General features: G+C 44.7%; 1 protein-coding gene across 5 annotated transcripts in view; it reads right to left on the bottom strand.

The window, feature by feature from the left end:
• The window catches only part of TRAK1 (trafficking kinesin protein 1), a 120,789-nt gene that overhangs the window by 68,802 nt on the left and 26,780 nt on the right, over nt 1-25,207 (bottom strand). For all 5 annotated transcript variants that reach the window (XM_077865643.1, XM_077865634.1, XM_077865635.1 and 2 more), the window contains exon 2: nt 19,255-19,449. Coding sequence is in view for 4 of the 5 variants with exons in the window: in XM_077865634.1 (XP_077721760.1) it covers nt 19,255-19,449 (195 nt within the window). In the remaining variant the exon portion in view is untranslated. The remainder of the gene's footprint in view (nt 1-19,254; nt 19,450-25,207) is intronic.

Here is a 25,207-nt window from a genome sequence, read left to right on the forward strand (position 1 = left end):
GCGATATACTGTTTCTTGGGCACTTACACGTGTGATCAAAGTACAAACAGCAGAACAAAACAGCCCACCTGCAAGATAATAGCTGCCTCTAGGGAAGGAGAGGAAGGGAGCTTTGCAACTGTCCTAAATGCGTCTGTAATGTGTTATATCCTAAGGGGAAAAAAACGGAGTTAACATTTACTAGTTTGTTTTTTTTTAAGATTTTATTTTATTTATTCATGAGAGACACACACACAGAGAGAGAGAGAGAGAGAGAAGGAGAGAGAGGCAGAGACACAGACAGAGGGAGAAGCAGGCTCCAAGCAGGGAGCCCAATGTGGGACTCGATCCCAGGACTCCAGGATCACGCCCTGGGCTGAAAGCAGACGCTAAACCGCTGAGCCACCCAGGCTTCTCGACATTTACTATTTCTAAGTGTTTGACATGTTTTAAATATTTCATTCAAATGAGTACGGGATAATTAGATTTTGGATGTACTATAGGGTACTATAGGGTAACTCCATCCTCTAAAGCAGGATCTCTCAACTTCAGCACAACTGCTGACATTTAAGGTCAGATCATTCTTTGCTGTGGGTGGGCTGTCCTGGGCATAGCAGGGTGTTTAGCAGCACTGTTGGCATCTACCCACTTAGATGCCAGAGGCACCATCCTCTCCTTGTCAATACAAAAACCAAAAAATGTCTCCACACACTGCCAAATGTCCTCTGGGGGCAAAAATCTCCCTCCAAAACCAATGCCCTTAAACAAAACTACCTATAGAACCTCACCAGCCTGTTGGCCGAATACCATAACTAATCTGCGGATGTCAACAGCAGCAGCGTGGGCTTTGTTCGTTTTTTTCTCTTAATTTTCTACTCAAGACCATGTAATTTATGAATGAGTAATAGTAAAAGGGTCTCTTTTCCACTATGAGAGGGCATGCTTCTTTCCTGCTACAATGACTGAACAGGGATAATTTCCCTTTATTCTTCCAATTGCATATGATGCCGTTAACAAACGTGGAGACACATCGCTCGAGGGCAGGGCTTCCAGGAGTTAATGTGCATGTGAATCACCCAGAGCTCTAGCTAAAATGCAGATTCTGCTGCGGCAGGTCTGTGGCAGGCCCAAGATTCTGCATTACTAACAAGCTCTCACGTGATGGCAATGCTTCTGGTCCCCAGATCACATTTGAATGGTGAGGTATTTCAACAGGATGGATAAATTGGGGTGGGTAATATATACAGTGTGTGTGTGTATCTCTCTCTCTCTGCATTTGAGTAAAAAAAAAAAATGTAAGAAAACTGTGTGTACATATATACATACACACACACATATACATACACACACAATTACAAACCCTATATATAGACTCTTGGGCAGAATCTGTACCATGTATAAATCTATCTCAGCCTTTCTAAATCATGAGAAGCAGATGAGCCTTTTAAGGTTGTGTTGTGAGGTCCCCAGAGCTGGCTTCCTGTCCCCTGTGTAGGTTCCAGAAGCTTTTCCCAGCTCCAGGTACACCCCCTCCCCAGGGCCCTATGCTTTTACCAGGTCATGCTTGTACACCAGCATGAGATGCTACAAGCAGATCTTCCCACTTGCCAGGTGGCCAACTGAGCTCGCTTGGCCCAGCCTGCACATGGTGAGGGCATGTCCTACCCCATGTGGAAAGCAGGGTTCCTGCCTCTTTAGCAACATCAAATAGAGGAACCTCCTTGAGTCTCAGAAGAGTAAAGGAAAGTTAAAGGCAGCTGGTGATGAATCTTGGCTTGAGCCATAAGCAAGCTTTTGGGAAAGTTTGGAAAATGTACGGTGCCAGGAAATGGGACTGTCCCTGGTCAGGCTGTTCCCCAGCTGTCACCTATACCCCGGAGGACCTGCCCCCCTCACCACCCAATTCCAAATTCTTCCTGGTCCAAGTAGGGAGCAGACCCCCATCATCTCCCTCCCTTAGTTTAATCCCTGACCTTCCCTCTTCCTGACCCCAACTTAGATACACATTTAAGATTTTCTAGGACATTTGCCTATTTAAAGTCAGCAGCCAATGATTTTCATTCCAGCTCTACCTGTCCTCATTACCTGAACATCCCTCACCCTTTGGTCCTCTACCAAGTCTCTCTCCTATAAGGACAGCAGTTCTCTGCAGCCCCATGGCAATCCCCGCCCGCCCCCCCTCGTGGCCCTCCCACTGTCATTCCTCATGAGACATGAGCAGAGGCTGGTGCCGCAAGGTTTTCTGAGGTTTTGTTTAACGTTCCTTAAGGTGTTTCAATTAGAAAGATGGCCCTAGGCCGCCAGTCAACAATGAACATATTCCTCAAATATCAGCACGCTCACCAGGTTCAACCCACTATGGCTGGGGAAAAGGTTCAAGGTCCAATATGAATTTGCAAAATGAGGGGTAATGAACAAACGGGAAATGCAAATTCTGTAAAGTGTCACAGAAAGTCAGATGTGGGTAGAAACCCTTTAAACAAAGGCATGGCACATTTACCTTCCAGTGCTATGAATTTTTAAACATACTTTATTATAACACATCATCATAAAAGCAAAAAATAATGGATGGATGGATAGATGGACAGACAACAGATTAATAGTGGCAGTTTAATTTTTTTTAAAAAATGTTTTATTTATTTATTCATGAGAGACACAGAGAGAGGCAGAGACACAGGCAGAGGGAGAAGCAGGCTCCATGCAGGGAGCCCGACGCGGGACTCGATCCCAGAACCCTGAGATCAGAACCTGAGCTGAAGGTAGAGGCTCAACCACTGGGCCCCTCAGGCATCCTGTAGGCAGTTCAATGTCATAGTTAAGAACTTGAGCTTTTGGAGTAAGATGGCCTGAGGTTTAGTCCAGGCTCCTCATCCATCTCTGTGACCCTCTTAGACACCTGAGTCTTATCTGCTAAGTGGGGTGATTATAGTACCTGCCTCTGAGACAAGGCCACGTTTTAATTAATTAGTGGATGGCAGAGCACTCAGCACAGTGCCTGGGACAAAATGAGTTTGCAATAAGCATTAGTTTGTGATCATCCTCATTACTCAAAATTCTTTAAAAACATAAGTAAGCCAGTACGGGCAATTAAAAAGAGAGTACAATTTTCTAAGCTATAATTAGGGAAACGAGGTAGAAACATCATGTCTTGGCTTGTCCCTGCATAATTAATGAAAAGGCACTGAGTTCACAGTAATAAGCCAGAGTGACAGTCAGCGGGGGACAGGGTGGGGGGATGTCTTTCTAAGCAGTCATATATTTGATGTAAGTCAACTTACATCAAGTGCAAAAACTGTACATGTCCAATTCATGTTTTAAGAAAATGGGAAAGAAGACAGAGTATCAACAAATACAAAGGAAACTGCAGCACTTATGGGTGACTTCCATGGGCTTCAAGCAGGATTCAAAGTGAACATCCACACCAAAACTCCTATTTTATAGGCTCAGAAGGACAGAGCAATCTGTCCACAGCTCTGCAGAGATGGTGCTGAGGTTAAGATCTAGGTGCATCTGCCTTCAGATTCACATTTTCCTCTATGAGTCCCATGGCCCCCAGGGGTCCTAGTCTTCCCTCCCTTAGGGCTTCTTGCAGCTGAAAAAGCAAGCTCCCCGCACCCCATCACTACCATGCCTGGGCTGCCCCCATCACTGCTCCACCCTGGGAGAACCAGGATCAGGGACAAGTCCCAGAAGCAGCCTCGGAAGCCACCTCTCACCCACCCTCATCACTGGATATCATTCAGGAAAATGCAGGCTGCACACCAGGCAGCCAGCACTTTCTAGCTCACTCACTCCTCAGACCTGGCTACCTAACTACCAGCCCCCTCAATGTGCAGATGGGGGATGTGGCGGGGCAGGGGGTGGGGCAAAAAGTTTAAGCTGCTAGCCTCGGATCACTCAGCAATAAGAGCATGTGGATATAAACCAGGCATGGTCCACCTCTGAAGTCTTCCCATCAATAGCTAAGAAAACATCTAAAAATTATTTACACATGAAACATGAAAGGAAAAAAATAGAAGGGATTCAGTTACAGGAAATAAAAACCCTAACTGGCATCTCACAGCAAAAATACTGTGTTTTTTTTTTTTTTTAAAGAATAAAAAATGATCAGGAAAGAGTTAAATTGAAAATATCAATGGGACTTCATGATATTAAAAAGAAATACTAGTTCCAGGGGTGCTTGGGTGGGTCAGTTGGTTAATTAAGCATCTGCTTTCAGCTCAGGTCATGATCCTGGGGTTCTGGTATGGAACGCCATATTGGGCTCCCTACTCAGCAAGGAGTCTGCTTCTCCTTCTCCCTCTGCCCTCCTCCCACTTGTGCTTTCTTTCTCTCTCTCTCTCTCTCTCTCAAATAAATAAAATCTTAAAAAAAAAAAAAAAAAAAAAACTATTTCCAGCTCTGTTAAGAAAAGTGGCCCAGCAAGGATACCACTCCACCAACGACATGCAGGTCAATACTTTGGTGTCCAGCTCTGGGTGAAATGTCAACAGGGCTCCTTGGAGAGCTGTTAATTCCATGTCTTGGGGCAGGAAAAAAATCAAGATGCACCTATAACACCAGCTGGCAAGAAAGCAAAGATAGCTTAACAAGGTCTTGGAGTAGAAGTGATAAGGTGCAGAAGCTGGCATAAAAGGATGGTCCAGGGCCAGGCAATTTGAACATCAAAAACAGAATATAGGGATCCCTGGGTGGCGCAGTGGTTTAACACCTGCCTTTGGCCCAGGGCGCGATCCTGGAGACCCGGGATCGAATCCCACGTCGGGCTCCCGAGATGGAGCCTGCTTCTCCCTCTGCCTGTGTCTCTGCTTCTCTCTCTCTCTCTCTATCATAAATAAATAAATAAATCTTAAAAAAAAAAAACCAGAATATAATTAATAACATTGTTTTAAAAGATGTTATTTACTTATTCATGAGAGACACACAGAGACATAGGCGGACGGAGAAGCAGGCTCCCCAGGGGAAGCCCAATGTGGACTCGATCCCAGGACCCTGGGATCACGCCTTGAGCCAAAGGCAGATGCTCAACCACTGAGCCACCAGGTGTCCCTCAGTTAATAACATTTAAAGGGAATAAGTGGAATCTGTGAAAGCCGTGAAATCAGGGAACACCAAAACTAAAGGACAAACAAGTGAACAAGGCAACTGATAGATAAAGGAAAGAAGATAATAGGAAGATATTTTTAAACCATCTTAAGAAGTAGGGGAGAGTAGGCGTGTATGACTCTTCTGTCTCTGCCACTAATATCTTTTATAAAGCATTTCATGAACATTTCTCTAAGTAGGGAGGCTATGAATAAGCCAACCGGATATGGAATGAGGAGGCAGGTGAAAGACTAGGTAGGCCTAATGCTGTGGTCACAAACTATATCCAGGCAGGAGGAGGATTGGGTCCTATGCTGCAAGGTGAGCTGTAAGTTCTCTTTTGCAAGCACTTAAGAGAATCTAATAGAGTTGGCCTGCTGCATCAAGGGTAATCTATTACATACATTTGTAATCAAATTTTAATGTTTAAAAGAATTTAATCTCTGGGATGCCTGAGTGGCTCAGTGGTGAGCATCTGCCTTCAGCTCAGGGCGTGATCCCAAGGTCCTGGGATCGAGTCCCACATCAGGCTCCTTGCAGAGACCCTGCTTCTCCCTCTGCCTATGTCTCTGCTTCTGTGTCTCTCATGAATAAGTAAATAAAATCTTTTTTATTTTTTTTATTTTTTTTTAAAGATTTTATTTACTTATTCATGAGAGACACAGAGACAGAGAGAGGCAGAGACACAGGCAGAGGGAGAAGCAGGCTCCATGCAGGGAGCTGGATATGGGACTCGATCTGGTGTCTCCAAGATCATGGCCTGGGCCGAAGGCAGCGCTAAACCGCTGAGCCACCAGGGCTTCCCATAAAATCTTTTTTTAAAAAAAGAATTTAATTTCTAATTTTCTGATTATTAGTTGTGTGAGCATATGAATTAAATGTTCATACAAATATGAACGATTTTATGTATATACTTGAACGTATACATATATATACATAATTTTGAATAGTTATTCAATACATTTAAAAGATGAGTAAACATTAACAATTACAGCACAAATAACACAGGAGTTTGCCCCAAAGTATCTGAACATTATGGAACCTGCCACATGCCACTTTCCTCTGTGCCTCTCGGTGACTGGCACAAGGCATGTCCTGCCAACCAATTAAGCATGTGGGCAAAAGGATGGCTCCCTGTGTGCTTCTCTCCTGCTTGGAAGCAGAAACATTCAACAGCCCCAATTCCCTCTGGAATATGTTCCCAGTCTCTAGAGCTTTCCTTCCTTCAGGAAATAGTGTGGCTAGCCTGTCTGCACCCAGTGGTGGCTAGGAGCCTAAAGACAGAGAAGGGAAGACCCAAAATGGACTTCCATGCCAGAGAGGGCTGGTGGAACTCCCATGTAAGACTCCATGTCTTACAAACAGACCTTCCTCCCACCTGCTACAGAAAATTGACAGAGACGAGGCTTCTGTGCCCCTCTCTTTAAAAAAAAAAAAAAAAAAAAAAAAAACATCGCCACTGCCAGTCACTGAGCTCCTGTGGCAGAAGGCAGGCTGCTAGCAAACAGCTTGCTGTCAACTACGCCCTCCCAAACCATCTCCACCTCATTTCAGGCACAGGAAAAGCAGGCACCCATGCCACTTCCAGAGTTCTCTGGGGCAGAACGAAGTCTGGCTTTTAGAGACACATCCAAAGGCGGGGAGATAGCATTCAACAGAGCACTGCAGAGCCAACGTGCAGCCAGGCCTTGATGCAGTTATTAAAATCACCTGTATATCTAAGAAGGACAGAGAGAAGAAACAGCTTGGATGTGTTTCCACAGTTCCCAGTTTGCTTCCTGCAGTGTTGGGGAGCTGCATGGGACATTTCACTCCCAGGACCAGCGGGTCATACGGCAGACGTTGCAGGCTTCAAAATGCACACCAGAAGCTCCACCAATCCCCAATTCTGCTCCTGCCATAACTCTGAGTCTCTGTGGCCTGAGCACATCCCCCAGGAGGAGCCGATGGGGTGCAAGCTGAGCTGTCATATCAATTTCCCACCTGAGTCTGTTCCAACTTTGTCTTAGACGTGCTGGATTGACATGAAAAGGAAAACAGTCAATCTGTACAGAACTGCTTGCCAAGCATTTTTGGTCTTAAAAGAAAAGATACTCAACATTGGAATCTGGTTTATTGAGGAAAAAAAAAAAACTGGCAGGTGGCAGATGCCAAAGTAAGCTTAGCTACTAAGCTTAGCTTAGTGGGTAGACTGTCCCCGGGATGAGTACCTGGCCATCCTGCTGACCAGGCACTGTGTCCAGAGCTGCAGGTGCTATCAGGTGCACCAGCATATGGCTGCTCTACACCACCTCTCAGGCACTCGTCCTCCAGTTCTATCGCCTGAGGCCTGGGCCCACACCTGGGTGGAGATGCTGTGGCCAGGTATGGCTCACATGTGGGGAGTGTCCATACAGCCAGCTTCTCTGCTCTCGCCTCTGACCTTGCAGACACCTGGGTAGCTAAAAGCAGTGACAATGCACCCAAGGAAGAGTCCACTTGAGTGAGGGTTGAGCAAGAGAGGGGAGAAGGCATAACACAGGGTTCATTTGGATGCTCACCTGTAAGCAACATGGCTTCAGGTTTTGGGAATGGCAGAAGGACACGGCCAAAATGTGGGCATTTACAGGAGAGAAATTCATGGCAACTATTCATAAATATAATGCATGCTTTTGGTATCTTTTTTGTTAGCAAATGAAAATGAGAAGTTTTCCCTGGTTGCAGATCTCTTTTCCATTCCAACACATCCTCCACCCAACCCTATAATTTACCTTTACTCCCCTCACATGACCCTACCGACCACACACAACACCTGGGTAAGAATAGATCCCCAGGGTTCTGCAGGGCAACTCCCCACCATGTTTTCTCCTATGCCACCACCTCATATTAACTATCAACCCCCTTCTTCAGAAAGTCAGCACTGGGTGCCATTTATCCATTTCATTTGTTGAGGATTAGAGCATATTGCAGTGCCTCTATTTTTGCTGCACTTAGGATTTTAATCAGATGAAGGCAATCTTTGGAAGGTAGCAAAAACCAAAATGATCTCTGTATTCCATATGCAGTTTTTTTTTGTTTGTTTTTATCAAAAAAAAAAGAGGAGGAAAAGTTTAACTTAAAAACATGTATCTTTTCATTTTCTGTTACTTAAGAAGCATTTATTAAACATTTATTAATTTTTTTAAAACATTTTATTTATTTACTCATGAGAGAGACACAGAGAAAGAGAGAGACAGAGACACAGGCAGAGGGAGAAACAGGCTCCATGCAGGGAGCCCGATGCAAGACTCGATCCCGGAACCCCAGGATCATGCCCCGGGCCGAAGGCAGGCGCCAAACCGCTGAGCCACCCAGGGATCTCCTTAAACATTTATTTAATGCAAGGCACTGAGCTGAGGCTTTGGCCCATTCAAACGTGATGCAGACACGGGCTCTGCCCCCTTGGGATTTATTCAATGAATACAGAAATTATTTCCAATAGCTTGTAGTCTCTTAGAACATAAGCCTTGCAGAGATCTAAATCTTAATGAGGAAAGTTGTAGGCAATTTAAAACATGCCTGGAGAATTAGGCCAATATTCCTATAGTATTCTGTCTGAGAATTCTTTATGATTTTCCCTAGAATTATCACCTGAGAGCAAAAGCACTTTTATTTAAAAAAGCAAATACTACTTTTATATATATATTTATTAAACTGGTTTTACTTTTTAACAATTTCTTAAAACTGAAAATTAAAGCCCCAAGTCTCATAATTCCTGTTAAATAATACAGAAAAAAATTGCAATAAAACAAAAACAAGAAATAACAAGAGAACTTTGTCATGGGATACCTTTGACAAAAGAGTAAAATGCTCTCAATGACATATTCAGAGAGTCACAGAATGTTTAATGCTGACTAATTTCCAGATAAAAAATCTGAGTCCCAAAGAGACTCTGAGATTTGCTCAAGGTCACACATGGAATTGGTAGATGAGGGGAGTGAGGCCCTCAAACACGGGGATGACTGCTGGGTCTCTCACGACTTTTCTTCTCTAAGAACCTCTCAGAATGATGTCCTTCGACAGATGAATGGATAAAGAAGATGTGAATGGAATATTATTCAGCCATCAGAAAAGATGAACCTATCATTTACTTCGACGTAGATGGAACTGGAGAGTATTATGCTAACTGAAAGAAGTCAATCAAGTAAAGACAATCATCATATGGTTTCACACATATGTGAAATACAAGAAAAAGTGAAAGGAATCATAAGGGATAGGAGGGTAACGGAGTGGGGAAAAAAACAGAGAGGAAGACAAACCATGACAGACTTCTAACTCTGGGGAACAAACAAAGGGTTTCAGAAGGGGAGGTGGGTGGGGGATGGGGTAACAACTGGGTGACAGGCACTAAGGAGGGCATGTGATGTGATGAGCATTGGGTGTTGTACTATATGTTGGCAAACTGAATTTAAATAAAATATTAAAAAAAAAGAACCACTCAGAAAAAGAAAACCTTTACCATATAGGAAGGCTACCTAAACCCTAGACATCACTACCCCACACAGATAAGCTGCACCTCTCAATTCTAGCTAAACTTCTACAGATAACGTGCATTATTGTTCCCTCATTAAGCTGTCCTTGGTGAAAATTCTAAGGTGATCCCATGATAACACTTTGAATTAAAAAAATACACACACACACACACACACAATTGTCTACTTCCATCATTTTCTTCAGGCCTTTACCTATTATTGTCATTTTCTAAACATTCATTAATGGGTAGCCACCTGTACAAGCCAAGAAAAGGCTAAGACATTCTTCCTCAGGTGTCTTATAAGAAAACATACAACGGACTTTTTCCAGTCTTCTTAAAGACCAAAAGCAGTGTTTTCAGGCAAAGTGCATCTGAGTACTGCCCAGCCTGATGTCTTGGAAATAAAAAGATAGGGTTGAAGATGAGAAGATCATAAGTCAGAGCTGGGGAGAGGTGAAATGCTCTCCCACTTAAGCACCGCAAAAGCACAGAAGACCTTTTCAAACCCTAGATAGTAAGGCGTGGGCTACCCTGTGGATATCATACTGTGGAAGAGAATGGGCTTGGTCTAGCTGGGCTCAGACCCTGCTTCTTGCCCATCCTGTGTGACCCTGGGCTGACACTGGAGGGTCTCCTCTGAATCTCAGCCTCCTCACTTTCAAAATGGACAGTCTCCCCCTCTGAGCACTACAGGGGGACTCAGAGTGCCCAGAATGTGATAAACACCTGATGGATGTCCTTTTCATTTATCATTAACCATCACCACGTAGAAACCATCCAACAGAAATTAGAGATGAAACACAAAAAGAATTCTGAATCCAAACAATGAGGCATCCACCAAATCTCTGGATCTCTACCGACCATTCTCAGGTGAGCAAAAAAACATCAGGAAGTTTATGAACTCTTAGAACCTTATGGAATGGTGCCCTACCCATTCACTCACTCAACATGTATTCCTCAGGGTTCCCAATGACTTCTTGACTTAGTGTCTGCTCACCAAGAATGGGCTGCTTCTGTTGCGGTAAGTTAACATTTAATCTAAGAGTGAGTAATAACATAGTTCAAAGAAACATAAAAATCACCACATTCTCAAGTTGAGTAAATTTCTAAAAGCACACTTTAAGGAAATCATGAGTGGGGTGTACACATACTGATGTAGAAGGGCGTTCGCTAGCATGTCATCTGAGAAAAAATTAGAAACAGCCCAGATTCCCAATAACAGATCAATGATTAGATATAAATGACAGTATATTAAGCAACAATGAAAATTGTGTTTTTCAAGAATTTTAACGCCGTGGGGAAATGGTCAACATACACAATTAACTAAAAAAGCATTATGTTCCCAGATATGTAATATATTTGTGGGAGGAAAAAAATCCACTAAAAATATTTCAACAAAAATTGAGAAGTGGTTGCTAAGGCTGTTAGTCATCTTTTTGTCCTAATTTTTGCTAAATTATCTACAATTAGCACACTTTTATGTACTTTTATGTATTATTTTTAAAATCTCACTCCCTTTAGAGGCCATTTATGTTCACTACACAGCCAGATGCTAAAAGATGAGACATGGAGTGGGCTCCATGATTCTGTCAAACAGTGACAAGCATCCCTGCTTCCTCTACCCCGAAAATCAGAAGTGGACACTATCTCTCAAGGCAATGGGTGCCTCTGAGGACACAACGGATGGGACGAGGCATGGGCAGCTGCCAAGTGCCTTGGGGTCTCCGTGGAAGTCAGGCAGCTGGTAAGAAAGGCAGGCGTGAAGATGACAAACTTGTGTTCAGCTTATGTGAGACTCCATCCTGTGGGTAGAGAGAGAGATGTAGACACCGCCTCCAGAGACACAATGACCAAAGCAAAGGATGGTGGGGGGAAGCAGGAGAACCTAAGAAAAAAGACTGACAAGCATCCACTGTTAAGCAGAGGAAGGAGAAAAGAGATTTTTACCAAAAATGAAAAATAACCAAACCAGAGATGGCAGGTCTGAAGGGAGGCAGAACTACATTGCCAGGCACAATTCAGCTGCTCACAGATACACATTATAAATAAAAGTTCCAGTGGGAAATACTCAAATCAGGATGTTTCCTATTTGATCTTCACCTGGGTACCCCTCCAACATGAACACTTCAAAGACCACATCTCGTGATGAGGAGACTTCTTGTCTTGGCTAAAAAGAAGGGATGTGCTACAAGCTTCTCTATTCCCAACTCCTAGTTGACCTGTAGCCAAAATAAGAGCCTGTGGCCCCCAGAAAGTCCACTGCCTGCTGCCACTGCCCTCCAGCCAGCCACTGTCTCTCGAGCCTGGGCATATGGGCTCTTAGGAATCATGCTCTTTCCCTACCAATTGTCATGGGTGTTTGTTCCCAAACCTGTTCATTTCTGTTTTGCTTGTTAATGTAATCACGCAATTACGTTTATCATTTCATGAATAACACCAAAAAAGAGCTGTATCTATGAAAGTTAAGTTTAATACCTTAAAAACTAAATTAAGGATTAAATAGCCAATCCAGTTTGGATACACCAGTGCATTGTATCTGAAAAAAATCATTTAACAAAGAGGGGATCACAATCCAGTGTGTGTGTCCTAATGGACTCATGAAGGTAAAGCGTTTAGCACAAGCTCAGCAAACAGGAAGCACTCCATAAAGGTGACTCTGTATTATTATTGTTTGCATTATCACAATGTAAGCAAACAGGGAGATGAGAGCCATGAAGGCAGCAGAAAGGAATGGGGAGGGACATCACAGATTGGTGCTCAAGGAAGGCTTCGGGGGGAAGGCTACTCTGAAGAGGGCACATTGGTGCTGAGAATTAGAGAACAGGAAAGAAAGAGGAGGGGTTCAGAGGGAGCCTCTGTGAGGCAAGGGTGGCGTGTCCACAGTGGGGCTGGTACAAGGTTAAGAAGGTGCAATGAGGCTGGCTGGAGAGAGGCCAAGAGCCAAGTCACAGGGTTCTAGAAGACTCTGCCTTTTATTGAAAGAGCAGTGAGAAGCAAAGTAGCAGCATAACCTGAGTGGATCTCGAGACAAGGCCAGCCGGGCTGCTGATATAAAAGAGAGTAGTAGAAAAGTAAAGTTTCAGCAGCCCAGGAATGGGACGGCACTGGCTTCCCCCATGACAGTGGCAGCAGGGTCAGAGGAGGGATCTGAGATACACACGCAAGAAGAATTAACAGAGCTGGCTAACAGCCAGCAGGATGCAGAAATGGGGGAAATCATGTCACATTTATCAAGACAAACGTGTAAGGAGGGGCGGAAATATTGACAGTGGATGTGCTAAGTTAATGACTACATATGGGAGCCTGGAGCTGGGAAGGGAAGGTGGGAAAGGGGAATCAGAACTGGACAGAAATTTGGGAGTAACTAGCATGTAGCTGGTACTTAAGCCTTGGGAGGGGAGCACACAGGGAGATGCAGGCTGGGCGTCCTGACATTTACAGCAGCACATCACACTTACCTGGACATTTGAATTACGGGCTTAAATACCATTTCAAGAAGGGCTTATTTTTAAAAGCTCTCTCAGTTCATCAGGATCGAACAACCACTGATTTAGCTCAGAAGAAGAGAAAAACCCAGTGAGAGAGGTTGGAAGGACCGGCCCGAAAGACAGGAGGGCAAGTGTCCAGAAAGGAGTGGTTGCTACGTCAGCCCTGCTCCAGGAGCATCAGGACATCCAGGGCCAGCCCATGCTCTGGCCAGTGAGACCCCTGCAGATGCTCTGGGCCTTCATGGCTCGTCCCCGAGCAGACTCCCTGCTGACCCGCAACAAGTCCTAAGATGGTAAAGCATGACACATAGGCTTGTACAAACACTCATGACGCCTGGGACCATGTGGACACAAGTGAATGATACAGTGGAAATGCATGGAAATGTGTATGATTATTGACTGTGGGTTGCACTCACTCCTCCACGGACACAACCCCAGAGCGCCGGGGTGCGGAGTAGGGGGACCCACACACGACCCCTAGCCCACGCAAGGTAGACACCATGCATGACCTTAGGGACAGCCACTTTGCCATAGGCCTTGGGTGCTCCAGCAACGGTTGTGAATTTTTTGTTTAAGTTAAACTTTAAAAAATTAAAATGGGGGATCCCTGGGTGGCTCAGTGGTTTAGCGCCTGCCTTTGGCCCAGGGCGCGATCCTGGAGTCCCGGGATCGAGTCCCACGTCGCCTCCGGCATGGAGCCTACTTCTCCCTCCTCCTGTGTCTCTGCCCACCCCCCCCCCCATCATGAATAAATAAATAGACAAATCTTTTTTTAAAAAATTTAAAATGGCACAGGGACCTGGTTGAATGTGGAAGTCCCCGGACCCTATTGGCTTCTCCCGAATAAGCAAGGCAAGCCACCCCGTGCAGGATGCCAGCAGAGGCCTTGAGGGCTTCCTGGGTTAGCCCGAGCCAGTGGCAAAGTCTCTGCTTAGGTAAGGGAAGAAAATCAATAATCCAAGAGATGTTTTCACTTCCTTAGCCAGAAAACCTCAGCTGGAACTCAAACAAGTCAAGTTCACAAAGGATTACAGGTGCATACCAGGCGCTCAGTAAATACTTGTTGGCTGATTGAGATTACTTTACAGCAAAAGTAAACAATAGAACAATGTCTTGAAACTCTTATTTGCCTTATGACCTTCTCTTCTCCTCAGGAAAAAAGATTATTCCAGGTAAAGTCAGAGTTGAAATGGCCAGAGAATCCTATGCACTTGAGACATAAAGAGATTTCTTTTCTTTTCTTTTGACCGAGTTGTCTCCTTAACCAAAGAGATACAGAGAGGGACGCCTGGGTGGCTCAGCGGTTGATCATCTGCCTTCGGCTCAGGGCCTGATCCCGGAATCCGGGACCAAGTCCCACATCGGGCTCCCTGAGAAGAGCCTGCCTCTCTCTCTCTCTCTCTCTCTCTTTCTCTCTCTCTCTCCCCACCTCCCCCTCTCTGTATGTCTCTCATGAATAAATAAATAAATCTTAAAAAAAAAAAAAAAAAAAGTTACAGAGAGCAGGCCCTGGAAATGAGGACCACAGCCACCTGGCACCAACACAGCTGCCTTCATGTCTGGTGTCTGCAGAATGCTGTGTGGCAAGAAAGGTCCACAGCACCCACAAGTCATTTCCACCAGAGATGGGGAAGCATGACCTCCAGACCACAGGACAGAGACAAAACCACAGGGAAGAAGGGAGGAAACCTCAAGTTGAAATTAAGTTATATCTGGCTGATTGTCGCTTGGGACACCGACCTTTATGGGGAAAAAACAAAAGTTGAATTTTGAATATGTGGGACACACATTTTATAAATAAATAGTTCCTGATACAGTCAAACTGAGGGTTTGCTCTTTGTATCATGTTTTCCAAGTAAGCTTTATTCTTAAATGGTTTTCTCATTTTGCTCTTCTGAGAAAGTAAAGCATGCAGTCAAACCAGACAACGTAGGTTTGAAATTCAGCACCCCACTGTGCTAGCTGTGTGACCTTGGGCAAGCGTCTTAACTTCCCTGTGCCTCAGTGTCCTCACCTGCAGGATGGGGACAGCAAGACTCTCTCCCAGAGGTCACTGTGAGAACTGAATGAGATACATGTAAGGAATTAGGAGCAGTGCCTGATACCGGCAAGGGCTACACGTTGACTGTTCTTTCTTCCTCCTAGACCACTTAGTCCTAAATGTCCCCTATCTATGGGTACGTTTGCTGTGTGAATCATTTTCATGTTCTGTGTTTCCCACACTCCCCGGGAGTCAAAAAATCAACCTGTTAAATATTTGCCTGAAAGGGTCATTCTACCACCTGGTAAAGGTAGACCCCCAAAAAGGTAGACACCTCTTCTTAACAAGCCAGGTGAGGGACACCTGGCTGGCTCAATGGGCAAAGCATGACTCCTAATCTCGGGGTTGGGAGCTCAAGCCCCACATTAGGCACAGAGGCTACTGAAAATAAAAAAATAAAAGTACTCACTTTGGCAGTACATATACTAAAAAACAAAACAAACAAAAACAACAGGCCAGATAAGGGCCAGATTTAAAAGGCAAAGTGTAATTTCTCTACTCTGAGGGACAGCCTGTAAGGAAGGGGACTGAGTTTAACCTCATCTCCCATTATCAAAATCTCTAGGGTCTCTTCTCCCCACTCCCACCCATAACAGAGAACCACTGTCCTAACTGATAAGAAAATAAACCTAAGAGGAAACAGCTCTGTTATCTTCTCACACACCTCACAACTGATTTAACACACACAGGTGAGTCACTGTGTCGTGGCCAGAGCATCTCCTAGTTACGCACGTGTAAACAAACAATGAAACCCAAAGAGGACACCATGCACAGAGCAGGGCCCCTGATCTGTGCTTTCCACTGACCTCTCAGCCAGCTTGGCAAGGCTCACGCACCCCTCCTTAGAAGAAAGAGATGAAGGTAGCCCGGGTGGCTCAGCGGTTTAGTGCCGCCTTCGGCCAGGGGCGTGATCCTGGAGACCTGGGATCGAGTCCCACATTGGGCTCCCTGCAAGGAGCCTCCTCCTCCCTCTGCCTGTGTCTCTGTGTCTCTCATGAATAAATAAATAAAATTAAAAAAAAAAAAGAATAAACAGTTGAAAACATAACATAAAATACAAAGGACTACAAAAGGAAACCAATTGTATTACAATGCAGTTATTAAAACTTGCAAAAAGTCTGTGCTATAAGAGCTTCATTATCAATGTATTAGATAGCAAGGGCTATCGGCATGCCTAATAATGAATGTAATTTCAAAGCAGTGATGAGTAAAGGTGGTATTTCAAAGTATCTGTTTCCACTGCAACATGACATGAAAATCTTGATTTCTATTGGTGAAAAAGTCACAGGTCCTGCTAATACCACCATTTTTTGTTTTCTATCTTCACAGTGACAGGAAATGCTGCATTTCAGTTAGAAGTTAGTGAAAATAAAGACATCGTTTCATTCCTTTAGAACTTCACAGAATCCCCAATTTCCCTCTATAGACTTTTTGGGGGTCCTAGGACCTCAGTTTGAAATCCCTGCTGAGGAGTGTGCTATATGTAAGAGCTAACCCTGATCATTCATTTAATCAAGTTAGCAAATACCTACTTTGCTCTAAGTGCAAGTATCACAGAAGAAAATACAGAATTAAGGTCAGACTTGGGGCAAACTATGCTCTAAGAACCTTTAGAACCTCTGCTCAGCATTTACTTTGTTTCTTCTAATCTTAGTATAATTTGTTTTATCCACTGCCAAAATCCATCATATTTTTTTTCTCCCTCCCTTAAATATGTAACTGGGGCACCTAGGTGGTTCAGTTGGTTAAGAGTGTTCCATTCCTGATTTCAGCTCAGGTCATGATCACAGGGTCCTAGGATCAACTGCAATCAAGCCCCCAGTTCAGGCTCTACACACAGCAGGGAGTCCGCTTGGGATTCTCTCTCTCCCTTGCCCCTACCCCCCACCTGCACACATGCTCTCCTGCACACATCCTCTTTGTCTAAAATAAATAGATAGATGATAGATAGATAGATATAGATAGATAGATACGATCTTAAAAATAAATAAATAAAAACAGAACGAACAAACAGAAATAAGCCACAGTGTCTGTTCAAGTCTGCTGTTGCAAGTATTTGAAAAGATGGGAGATCAGTACTATGGAATAAATTCTATGCTTCTACTTCCTTGAGAATCAAACCAGCCCTGCCCAAACTGCAGACATTTCACAGGGATGAAAGGAGCAATTCATAGGAAAATTCTACAAAAACAGTGAAGTACTCCCTGTGGATGGTTCCCACTATGCTGTGAATGTAAGTGGTTAATCTGTGTATGAGAAGGGATCCAGGAGCCTCCGGTGACAGAAACAGCCAAGCAGGGTCCAACAGAATCACACAATCTCTTAAGGAAGATTAAGTAACACACGAGGAGTTTTGAAAAAATAGTTCTGCTGTGAATTATACCGTGAAGCAGTCTGAAGGAACCAAATACAGAACCTGCCAAGGACGTGACTCCGGACAGTTTTCTACCCACCACCACATCTCTTGGTGTAACAGATACCGTGCGTCAACAGAAGTGACTGCCAAAGAGCTTCCTATATGCTACCAGACACATCAGAAATTCTAAAGCTCCAATGTGAACACTGGTACAAGTCTAACATGCTTCATATCTGCCCTGGTATGGACTATTCTATTTTTATTCCTGTTGAAATGGATTATCTGCTGTGTTCACAAAGACCGTAGGATTTGTCTTAGGTATAAAACACAGGTCAGTCTAAACAAAATTCCTTCCTCATTAACATCTAATAGAGAAAATGTGAAAATAGCCCCAGATACTTTCTAAAAGAGAAACTTGTAGTTCCAACTCATTATAAGTGATTTCCCAAATTTAAGAACACTGGAGATCATTCTGTATTGAGGCAATAATTACAGAAAACTTACTGCTGTTATAAGCTCGTTTTGAATCATGTTACCATCAAGTAGAAGCAAGATTGCTATACTTTTTATTTTTAAAGGTGACATAATGATACACAGGTATGTAAATGATGTCACTTCCAAAGTGACATCACTAATTTAGACTAGGCTAAAGTTGACTGGAATTTTAAAGTCAGAAGTTTTAAGACAAAGGAGAGCTGGTCTGTCCTACCCATCTCATAGGGCTGCAGTGAATTTCTAAAGAGTAAAATTATTTCTACAAAGGCACCTCTTGAATGAACATCAGAAACATCATTAGCATGAATTTTTAAAATTATCACGTTTTCTAAATCTGCAAAATCAGGTTTCACACACTGGGAAGTGGGGGGCGAGGCGGGGGAGAGAACCCACCTAGTGTACTGCTCACCCTACCAGGTGTCAGCCCAAGGCAGAACTAGTTTGTCACTGGAGCAGCCTTTTGATTTTCCTGAATAACCAGCTTAGTGGGCTTTCATACAGAAATCATTAGCCTTGGAAAACTAAGTTCACAGATATAGAAAACAGACAGGTGGTTGCCAGAGGCAGGAAGGTTGGGGAGGTAGAAGAAACAAGTGAAGGGGGTCAAAGGTACAAACTTCCAGTTATAAAATGAATATGTCATGGGAATAAAATGTACAGCATGGTGACCACAGTTAATATTATGTATTGCATATTTGAAAATTGCTAAGAGAGCAGATTTCAAAAGTTCTCCCTATGAGAAAAAAATTTTTTTCTAACTCTGTATGGGGACAGATGTTAACAAGACTTATTGTGGTGGTGCATTCTGTAACGTGGACAAATATCAAGTCATTATGTTGTACATCTAAAATTAATATAATGTTATATATCAATTATACTTCAATTTTTTAAAAAAGAAGAAAAATTGTCAGCCTTGTTATACATGTTTTGCTATGTCCTATAAATAATACTAAGCAGCCAAGAATTCCCAGTACCTTTGGTTTAAATGCAAACTCCTTCTCAGGGAGTTTCTAAGGATTCAGATGGTATTTTGGTAAGAGGGGGGAAATGGGAGCATTTTCAAATTCTTCTCTACAGTTATGAGAAAACTGGTTCAAATGAAATTTCGTACTTGGTCCCTAATACACTAAAATGTCTATTCATAACACTCAAAATCAAGGCCATGTGTGAGACTAAACCCTACAGCCACATTTCCTGGAGCACCCTTCCATGAATGGCAGGCTGTAAGACCTGCTAACCAGTACAAAGTCCCATGCAGGGCCACAGCTAAGAAGCATGGGCCATTGCAGTGCCTCACCAAACAAAAGGAACTACTCACGGAAGTACTTCAGCGTCTCTTCAATTTGCTCGGTTGTAAGGTCAATGTTGGCATCTGGAGAAATGAGGGGTGTATGGAGCCAGTCGTCGTGGTCATAACCGTAGATGGTGTCGGCTCTTAACTTATAATGGGGCAGCTGCTCCTCCAGCAGGCTAATGATCTCGACTTCCGGAAGATCGGTGCTGTTGCACACGTCTGGAGAGAAGAAAATAGGGAAATGAGAGCCCAGAAATGGTTTTGGCCTTGCTGCTGCCAGCTAACTGGCCTTGTGGCCTCAACAGATACCTTCAGCTACTTACCCACAGCATGGAGAGGCCAGCTACGGCCACATCAGAGATCTTTTTTGCCAATTTAAAATCCATTCTTGAAACTTACAAGACCTACCCAAAATAGTTCCTATACCATTTAGCGGCCCACTTCATTCGAAGTAAAGCCACAATTCGTGTGCTTTCTGGGCTCATTCTTCCCAACTATTTCTCTGACCATTCTCTTTCAATCACTTGATGCATAAACCAAAGCAGTTACAATTTCACCAATATGTCTAATTTCTTCCTGCTACTCTTAACCAGTCAAGCCATCCCTTCATCTGGGATTTTGCCTTCATTTAATTCCCCGAATTGTGGATCGGCCTGTATTTCTTTCCATTCATCCACCCAAATACATCCTGAGTCCCAGGGACACAGGAGATGCAACAGTAACACAACAGTCGTGGTCCTGCTCTTGCAGTGCTTGTATTCTTGTGGGACTTCCACCCATTAAAGCAACAAATGCTCCTCCATTGAAGGCAGAGCTGGATCATCCCAGAAATGTTGGTGTTTTGAGCACGTCATGCAGTCATGCAGAATTAACCTCTCTCCTCCCTTCTATATTAATACAGTGTTTTGGCAGTGTTACATTCTATCTTCTATCTATCTATTCTATTTTAGTATCCAACACATTCCCCTGTGAGATGGCAAATTTCCATCAGCAGTTGTTCTCAATCTATCACCGTACCCCTCATAGGTCCTGGCCTAGACTGTGCTCAAAAGATGCCCTATAATGCTTATGAAGGTAAATCAACCCATATAAAGCACACTACAACAGAGGCCTTTTAATTAAACTGTAAACACAACACCACAGCAAATGTACCCAGGACAAGACCAGTCTTCCACAATTTCTCTACCCCTGAGAACAGTGAAGTAAATAAATGCTAATGGATGCATGTTGATGATCTCTCCACTAATTTTGACATCAGTCACCATACTGGGCCAGTTCACAGAGAGTATTCATGACTCCTGATGGTAAATGGCAGGTGGGAGCAGTGGAGGTCTTGGGAACCCATAAATAAACCGAAGCACCTGTGGTCCTCATGGCTGGGCAAGAGAGTTAACTGGGTCTTTCATTCGAGGAATGAGGCTTCAATGAGAAAAATCACTTGAAAGATAAAGAAGAATGCAGTAAGAGCAATTAAGAAGGTTATTGCACAGTGTCCTTGCCTTGAAGTAGTAAACAAAGGCGGGGGCCAGGATCAAGGTGGAGAGCAGAGCATGAGATTCGGACTCCTGTCCCTCTCCAAAGTGCAGGGAGAGGCAGGAGGAGAAAATCCTCTCAAGAACCAGGAAACCACACATGGGCAAGGTAAAGTAAGGAAGAGGTGCTGATGAGAGATCACAGTCATGAGTCATTTGAGGACGTGGAAGGTGGCATCAAAGGAGGGAGGCCCCGTCTGAACACCCACGGAGGAAGTGAGTGGTGCAAACAGTGGGAGCGAATCCCAGGGTGTGGCCAGCAGGAAGGGGAGGTGGTAGGAAGAGCCCCAGGCAGGTGTTCAGGAGTTCACTGGAGAAACAAAGCCAGCACAGCAGGGAAGATCAGTCCCTTTGCTGCTCCTGGCCTGAACCAAAGCAAAGGCAAGCAGCAAGGCAGTGCCTACAGAGCCGCTCACACTCAAGTAGAATACGGAGCCTCCCATGCCCAGAACAGCTATGCCAGAGACTTACCAAAATCCCTCTGTCCTTCATGGTTTATGCTACATGGCAGGCAAAAAAATACCAAATCACAGGTAAAGGGAGCATTCAGTGACCAAGTGTCTCCCTTTGAGCAAGACCCCACTGAATGCACCTGTCAGACTCCTCTTATCTCCTTCTCACTCCCCACACACCCTCTTGCACCCCTCTTCCCCCGCACAACCCCTTTTCGCTCAACTTAATATGCAAAGCTTCACTGCAGAACATTTCAATTCAGGAAGTCAGTGTGGTTTCGCAAGCACTAAGGAAAGAGAAGAAAAATAAGTACAAAGTGAAGACATTTAGAATTTTTCTTAGATAGGGACTGGAGGGGGGATAACATCTGAACACTTGGATTCTCTGCGTTGTGTGGGAAATGTCACTGGGAGCGCTCCTGGCATTTCAGCCAGCTGAAAAGCAGACCAGAGCCGCTCTGCCACTTTGCAAAGGTCTGCTGGGAACAGAAGTTGCCTCCTCCCGGAGGCCAGAGCCAACAGCCCAACCTCAAGACAGAGGTCTTGTGTTTCTTCTCACCTCCCACCACCAACAAAACGCCACCCAAGAGGCTCAAGATGGGCTCATAATTAAGCAATCGGTTTCCCCTCACAATCAAGTGACAAGTTTCCACAAAGCTCATTTTGAAAGGCTGCCTCGTGGTTATAAAATGGCAGCCTTGTGACTGAGGGGACGTGGGGTCACCCCCAACTGGAGGCGTCTCTTAACTGAGCACAGATTGGTTCCACAAAAGGCATTGCCAGCCTATGCCTAGGAGAACAGGCAGAGGACCAACACATTCCTGCATGACTCACCCTCGCAACAGGCTAGAATCTTCTGGTGTCACTGCTTTTGGTGGTGGGGAAGGCAACAATCTCAAACAAAAGTCCCTTCTAAGAATACCATGTCACTTCTGAGCACGTTGGCAGCTGCTCAAACTCTGAGACTTGACCTGTCCTTCCACATTTCCGGGGCTGAAGGGCAACCTATTTACAGTGTGGGTCTTTATGTCCAAGAGAGATTGTTTCGCTCAGAGCATGTGATGACAGGTGAGATAAAATATTGAAAGGTGAGACTGAGCCAAAATGCCTTTTTAAAAAGAAAACACTGTATTTGATTTTGCCATAATGGGACCAGCCATATGAACACAGCAAGTTACCAGCCGCCTGAAAGGCCCAGAGAATCAGAACATAGGGAAGGATTACAGAGACCCAGGGAGCATTCCTCAACCTGACCTGGGCTGCAGGACCAAAGGCCCAGGGGTCCTCCTTTGGAGGGGAGCACCACATTTGCCTCACGGAGAAGACATATCGCAGGCCTGAGGTTGGATAAACATAGCATGAGAACCTTCAAGAATTCCCCAGGAATGCCTGCACTGTTGCAAGCCCCAAGCCTGCGGGGCACTCTCTGACCCTCTGAGCAACCTGGGACAGGTTATATTTGTTCTGTTTTGCAGATGAGGAAGCAGAGATTCACAGGAGCAGTTGAATATCTTGTTGGTCAAGGCCACGCAGCTATTATTTGGCAGCCTGAGAAGCCTCAACTGTCTGTCTGAAATCTATACCCTTCCCCTCTGCCACCTGTCTCCCAGGCAGGCACACAAGAAATACTGGGGAATCCCCAGAATATTCTAATCAGGAAGGTTCTGTTCTCAGCAGGAAGATGGCTCCACAAGCATATAGGGATGTGCAGTTAAACACACTGACAAATGAGGGAGGCAGGAGAATGATTTTCTCTTCTAGAGCACAGGAAGTGAAGTAACTTGTCTGCAGAACCAGGAAGGATCAGGGGCCCCAGAAGGCCCTGCCCCCTCTCCTGGAGCTTATTCAAGCTCATGGTATAAAAGGGCACTTTTGGCCCAACCTGGAAGCAAGGACCCCATTATACATATACATATAATGACAGTCGTCATTTCTCCACTGATCCAACTCACATCAATTTTTTTTTTAAGTTTCTTTATTTGAGAGAGAGAGCATGGCGAGAGGGGCAAAGGGGAGGGAGAAGAGAAGCAGAACTGAAAACCTAATGACAGGGGCTTGATCCCAGGACCCTGAGTTCATGACCTGAGCCAGAACCAAGAGTTGGATGCTTAACCAACTAAGCCACCCAGGTGCACCCCCCACAACTTACATTATTAACAAGCTATAAAAACATGTCCTCAGATAAACCTCAAATAAAGGGCATCAGCCTGCTGATTGAACTCAGATCCAAACAGGTCCTTGGCTTCAGTCAGATGTGCAGCAACCATAGCTGGGAACCCACTAATGCCCAGCCTGTCAAACTATCAAAAGGCCAGGCTCACCCAGGCAGTCAGGGTAGATCTCCTCCTTCCTGAGTTACTACAACAGCCCCGTGGTTGCTGGCCACATGGCCACTGGTGCCATCTGTGGAAAGAGGATGCTTTTTGAAAACATGGTACTGCCCTGCTTTACAAACCTCCTGGCTCTTTATAAAGTGCTTCATGTTTCAGCCCACGCTTTCCTAAGATAGAAGCCGATGGGACAGAGGTTTCCCAATATCCAATTTCTGCTTCTTCCTTTTGGTAATGGAATTCCCAAGGTGTGGCTAGGCACAGGGCCACCTGGCCGAAAACTACATTTCCCATCTTCCCTTGCAGTAAGGTTATGTCCCCAAGTCCGGGTAACAGGATGAGAACAGAGCTTCTAGGCCATGGCTTCTCCAGCTGTCACATACAGAGAGGTAGCTGGTGCTGAAACCATCTTCAATCACCCAAGTAGGGCAGCCCGGCTGGCTCAGCGGTTTAGCGCCGCCTTCAGCCCAGGGCATGATCCTGGAGACCTGGGATCGAGTCCCACATCAGGCTCCCTGCATGGAGCCTGCTCCTCCCTCTGCCTGTGACTCTGCTTCTCTCTCTCTCTCTCTCTCTGTGTCTCTGATGAATAAGTAAATAAAATCTTAAAAAAATAAAAATAAAAAATGTTTTAAAAATATTTTTTAAAAAAATCATACAAGTAAAGGCAACGCCCAAGCAACCCTGGGTGCCTGGGACCATCTACCTGATGGAGTCTACCCTTCCCCTGGGACTTTGAGGAGGGAAAGAAAGGTCTACCTTGTGGAAGCCACTATTATCTCGGTCTCTGTTAAAACATCCTCTCTTATCAAGTGCAGGCTCTGCTGTTTTATCCAAGACCTCTTTGGTTAAGCCACATCAACTTCTCACCATTTGCTAAAGATATTTTTTCACAAATCTTGGTTTTTATACCAGCTGTCCTCACTGCCTAGAAAGCCCTTCACTGCCCAGCAAACTCCATCTCAAAATACCACTTAAAGGTCACCCTGTATTTCAAGCTTTCCTGGACTCCAGTCCTGTGGCTATGTACATGGTACATTGAGTGTTTTGCTACAATGTTGAGTGTTTTCTGCAATCCCTTCTGCACTAACTATGAGCCCCTCAGGAGAAAGAACTGAGTTAGCCACCTTTACATCCAGCTGGGCAACAAACAGTAAGTGCTAGCTGAGTGCTGGATAAATAATGGGGACAAAGGCAAGGAAAAATGAGCAGTGGGTGCAGGGCTAGTCTGTCAGCCCTGTGTCCCCAGGATGGACCAACGCCCAGCCTTCAGCACAGGGGAGGTGGCGCCATCTAGTGCCAAGTGTTTTCGCGCCCCTCCTGGCTTGCCCCTAGGCTTTCATTCAGCATGGAGGCAAGTCCCACGGGGAAGTGATTATCCTCTCAGTCACTCAGCAAACACAGATTCAATCCAATACCCCCTATTCTTATGGCACCACTTTGGGAGCAAACCACAGTGGGTCTCTTCACCTGTTCAGAACTCCAATCCCTCCTAGGCTTTCTCCAAGACATAAGATTTGGAGTGGGTCCTCCTACCTGAGGATGAGGGCTACATCTAGGGCTGCCTGGGAGGTGGGGCAGGGTGCTGGAGACTGCTAGATATCTGGAAGGTCTGGGGTGATAGGTGCAGCTATGTCCACCCCACATCTGACTTGGGCTAGAT

This window comes from Canis aureus, chromosome 22, assembly GCF_053574225.1.
Source record: "Canis aureus isolate CA01 chromosome 22, VMU_Caureus_v.1.0, whole genome shotgun sequence".
NCBI classification, from domain to species: domain Eukaryota; kingdom Metazoa; phylum Chordata; class Mammalia; order Carnivora; family Canidae; genus Canis; species Canis aureus.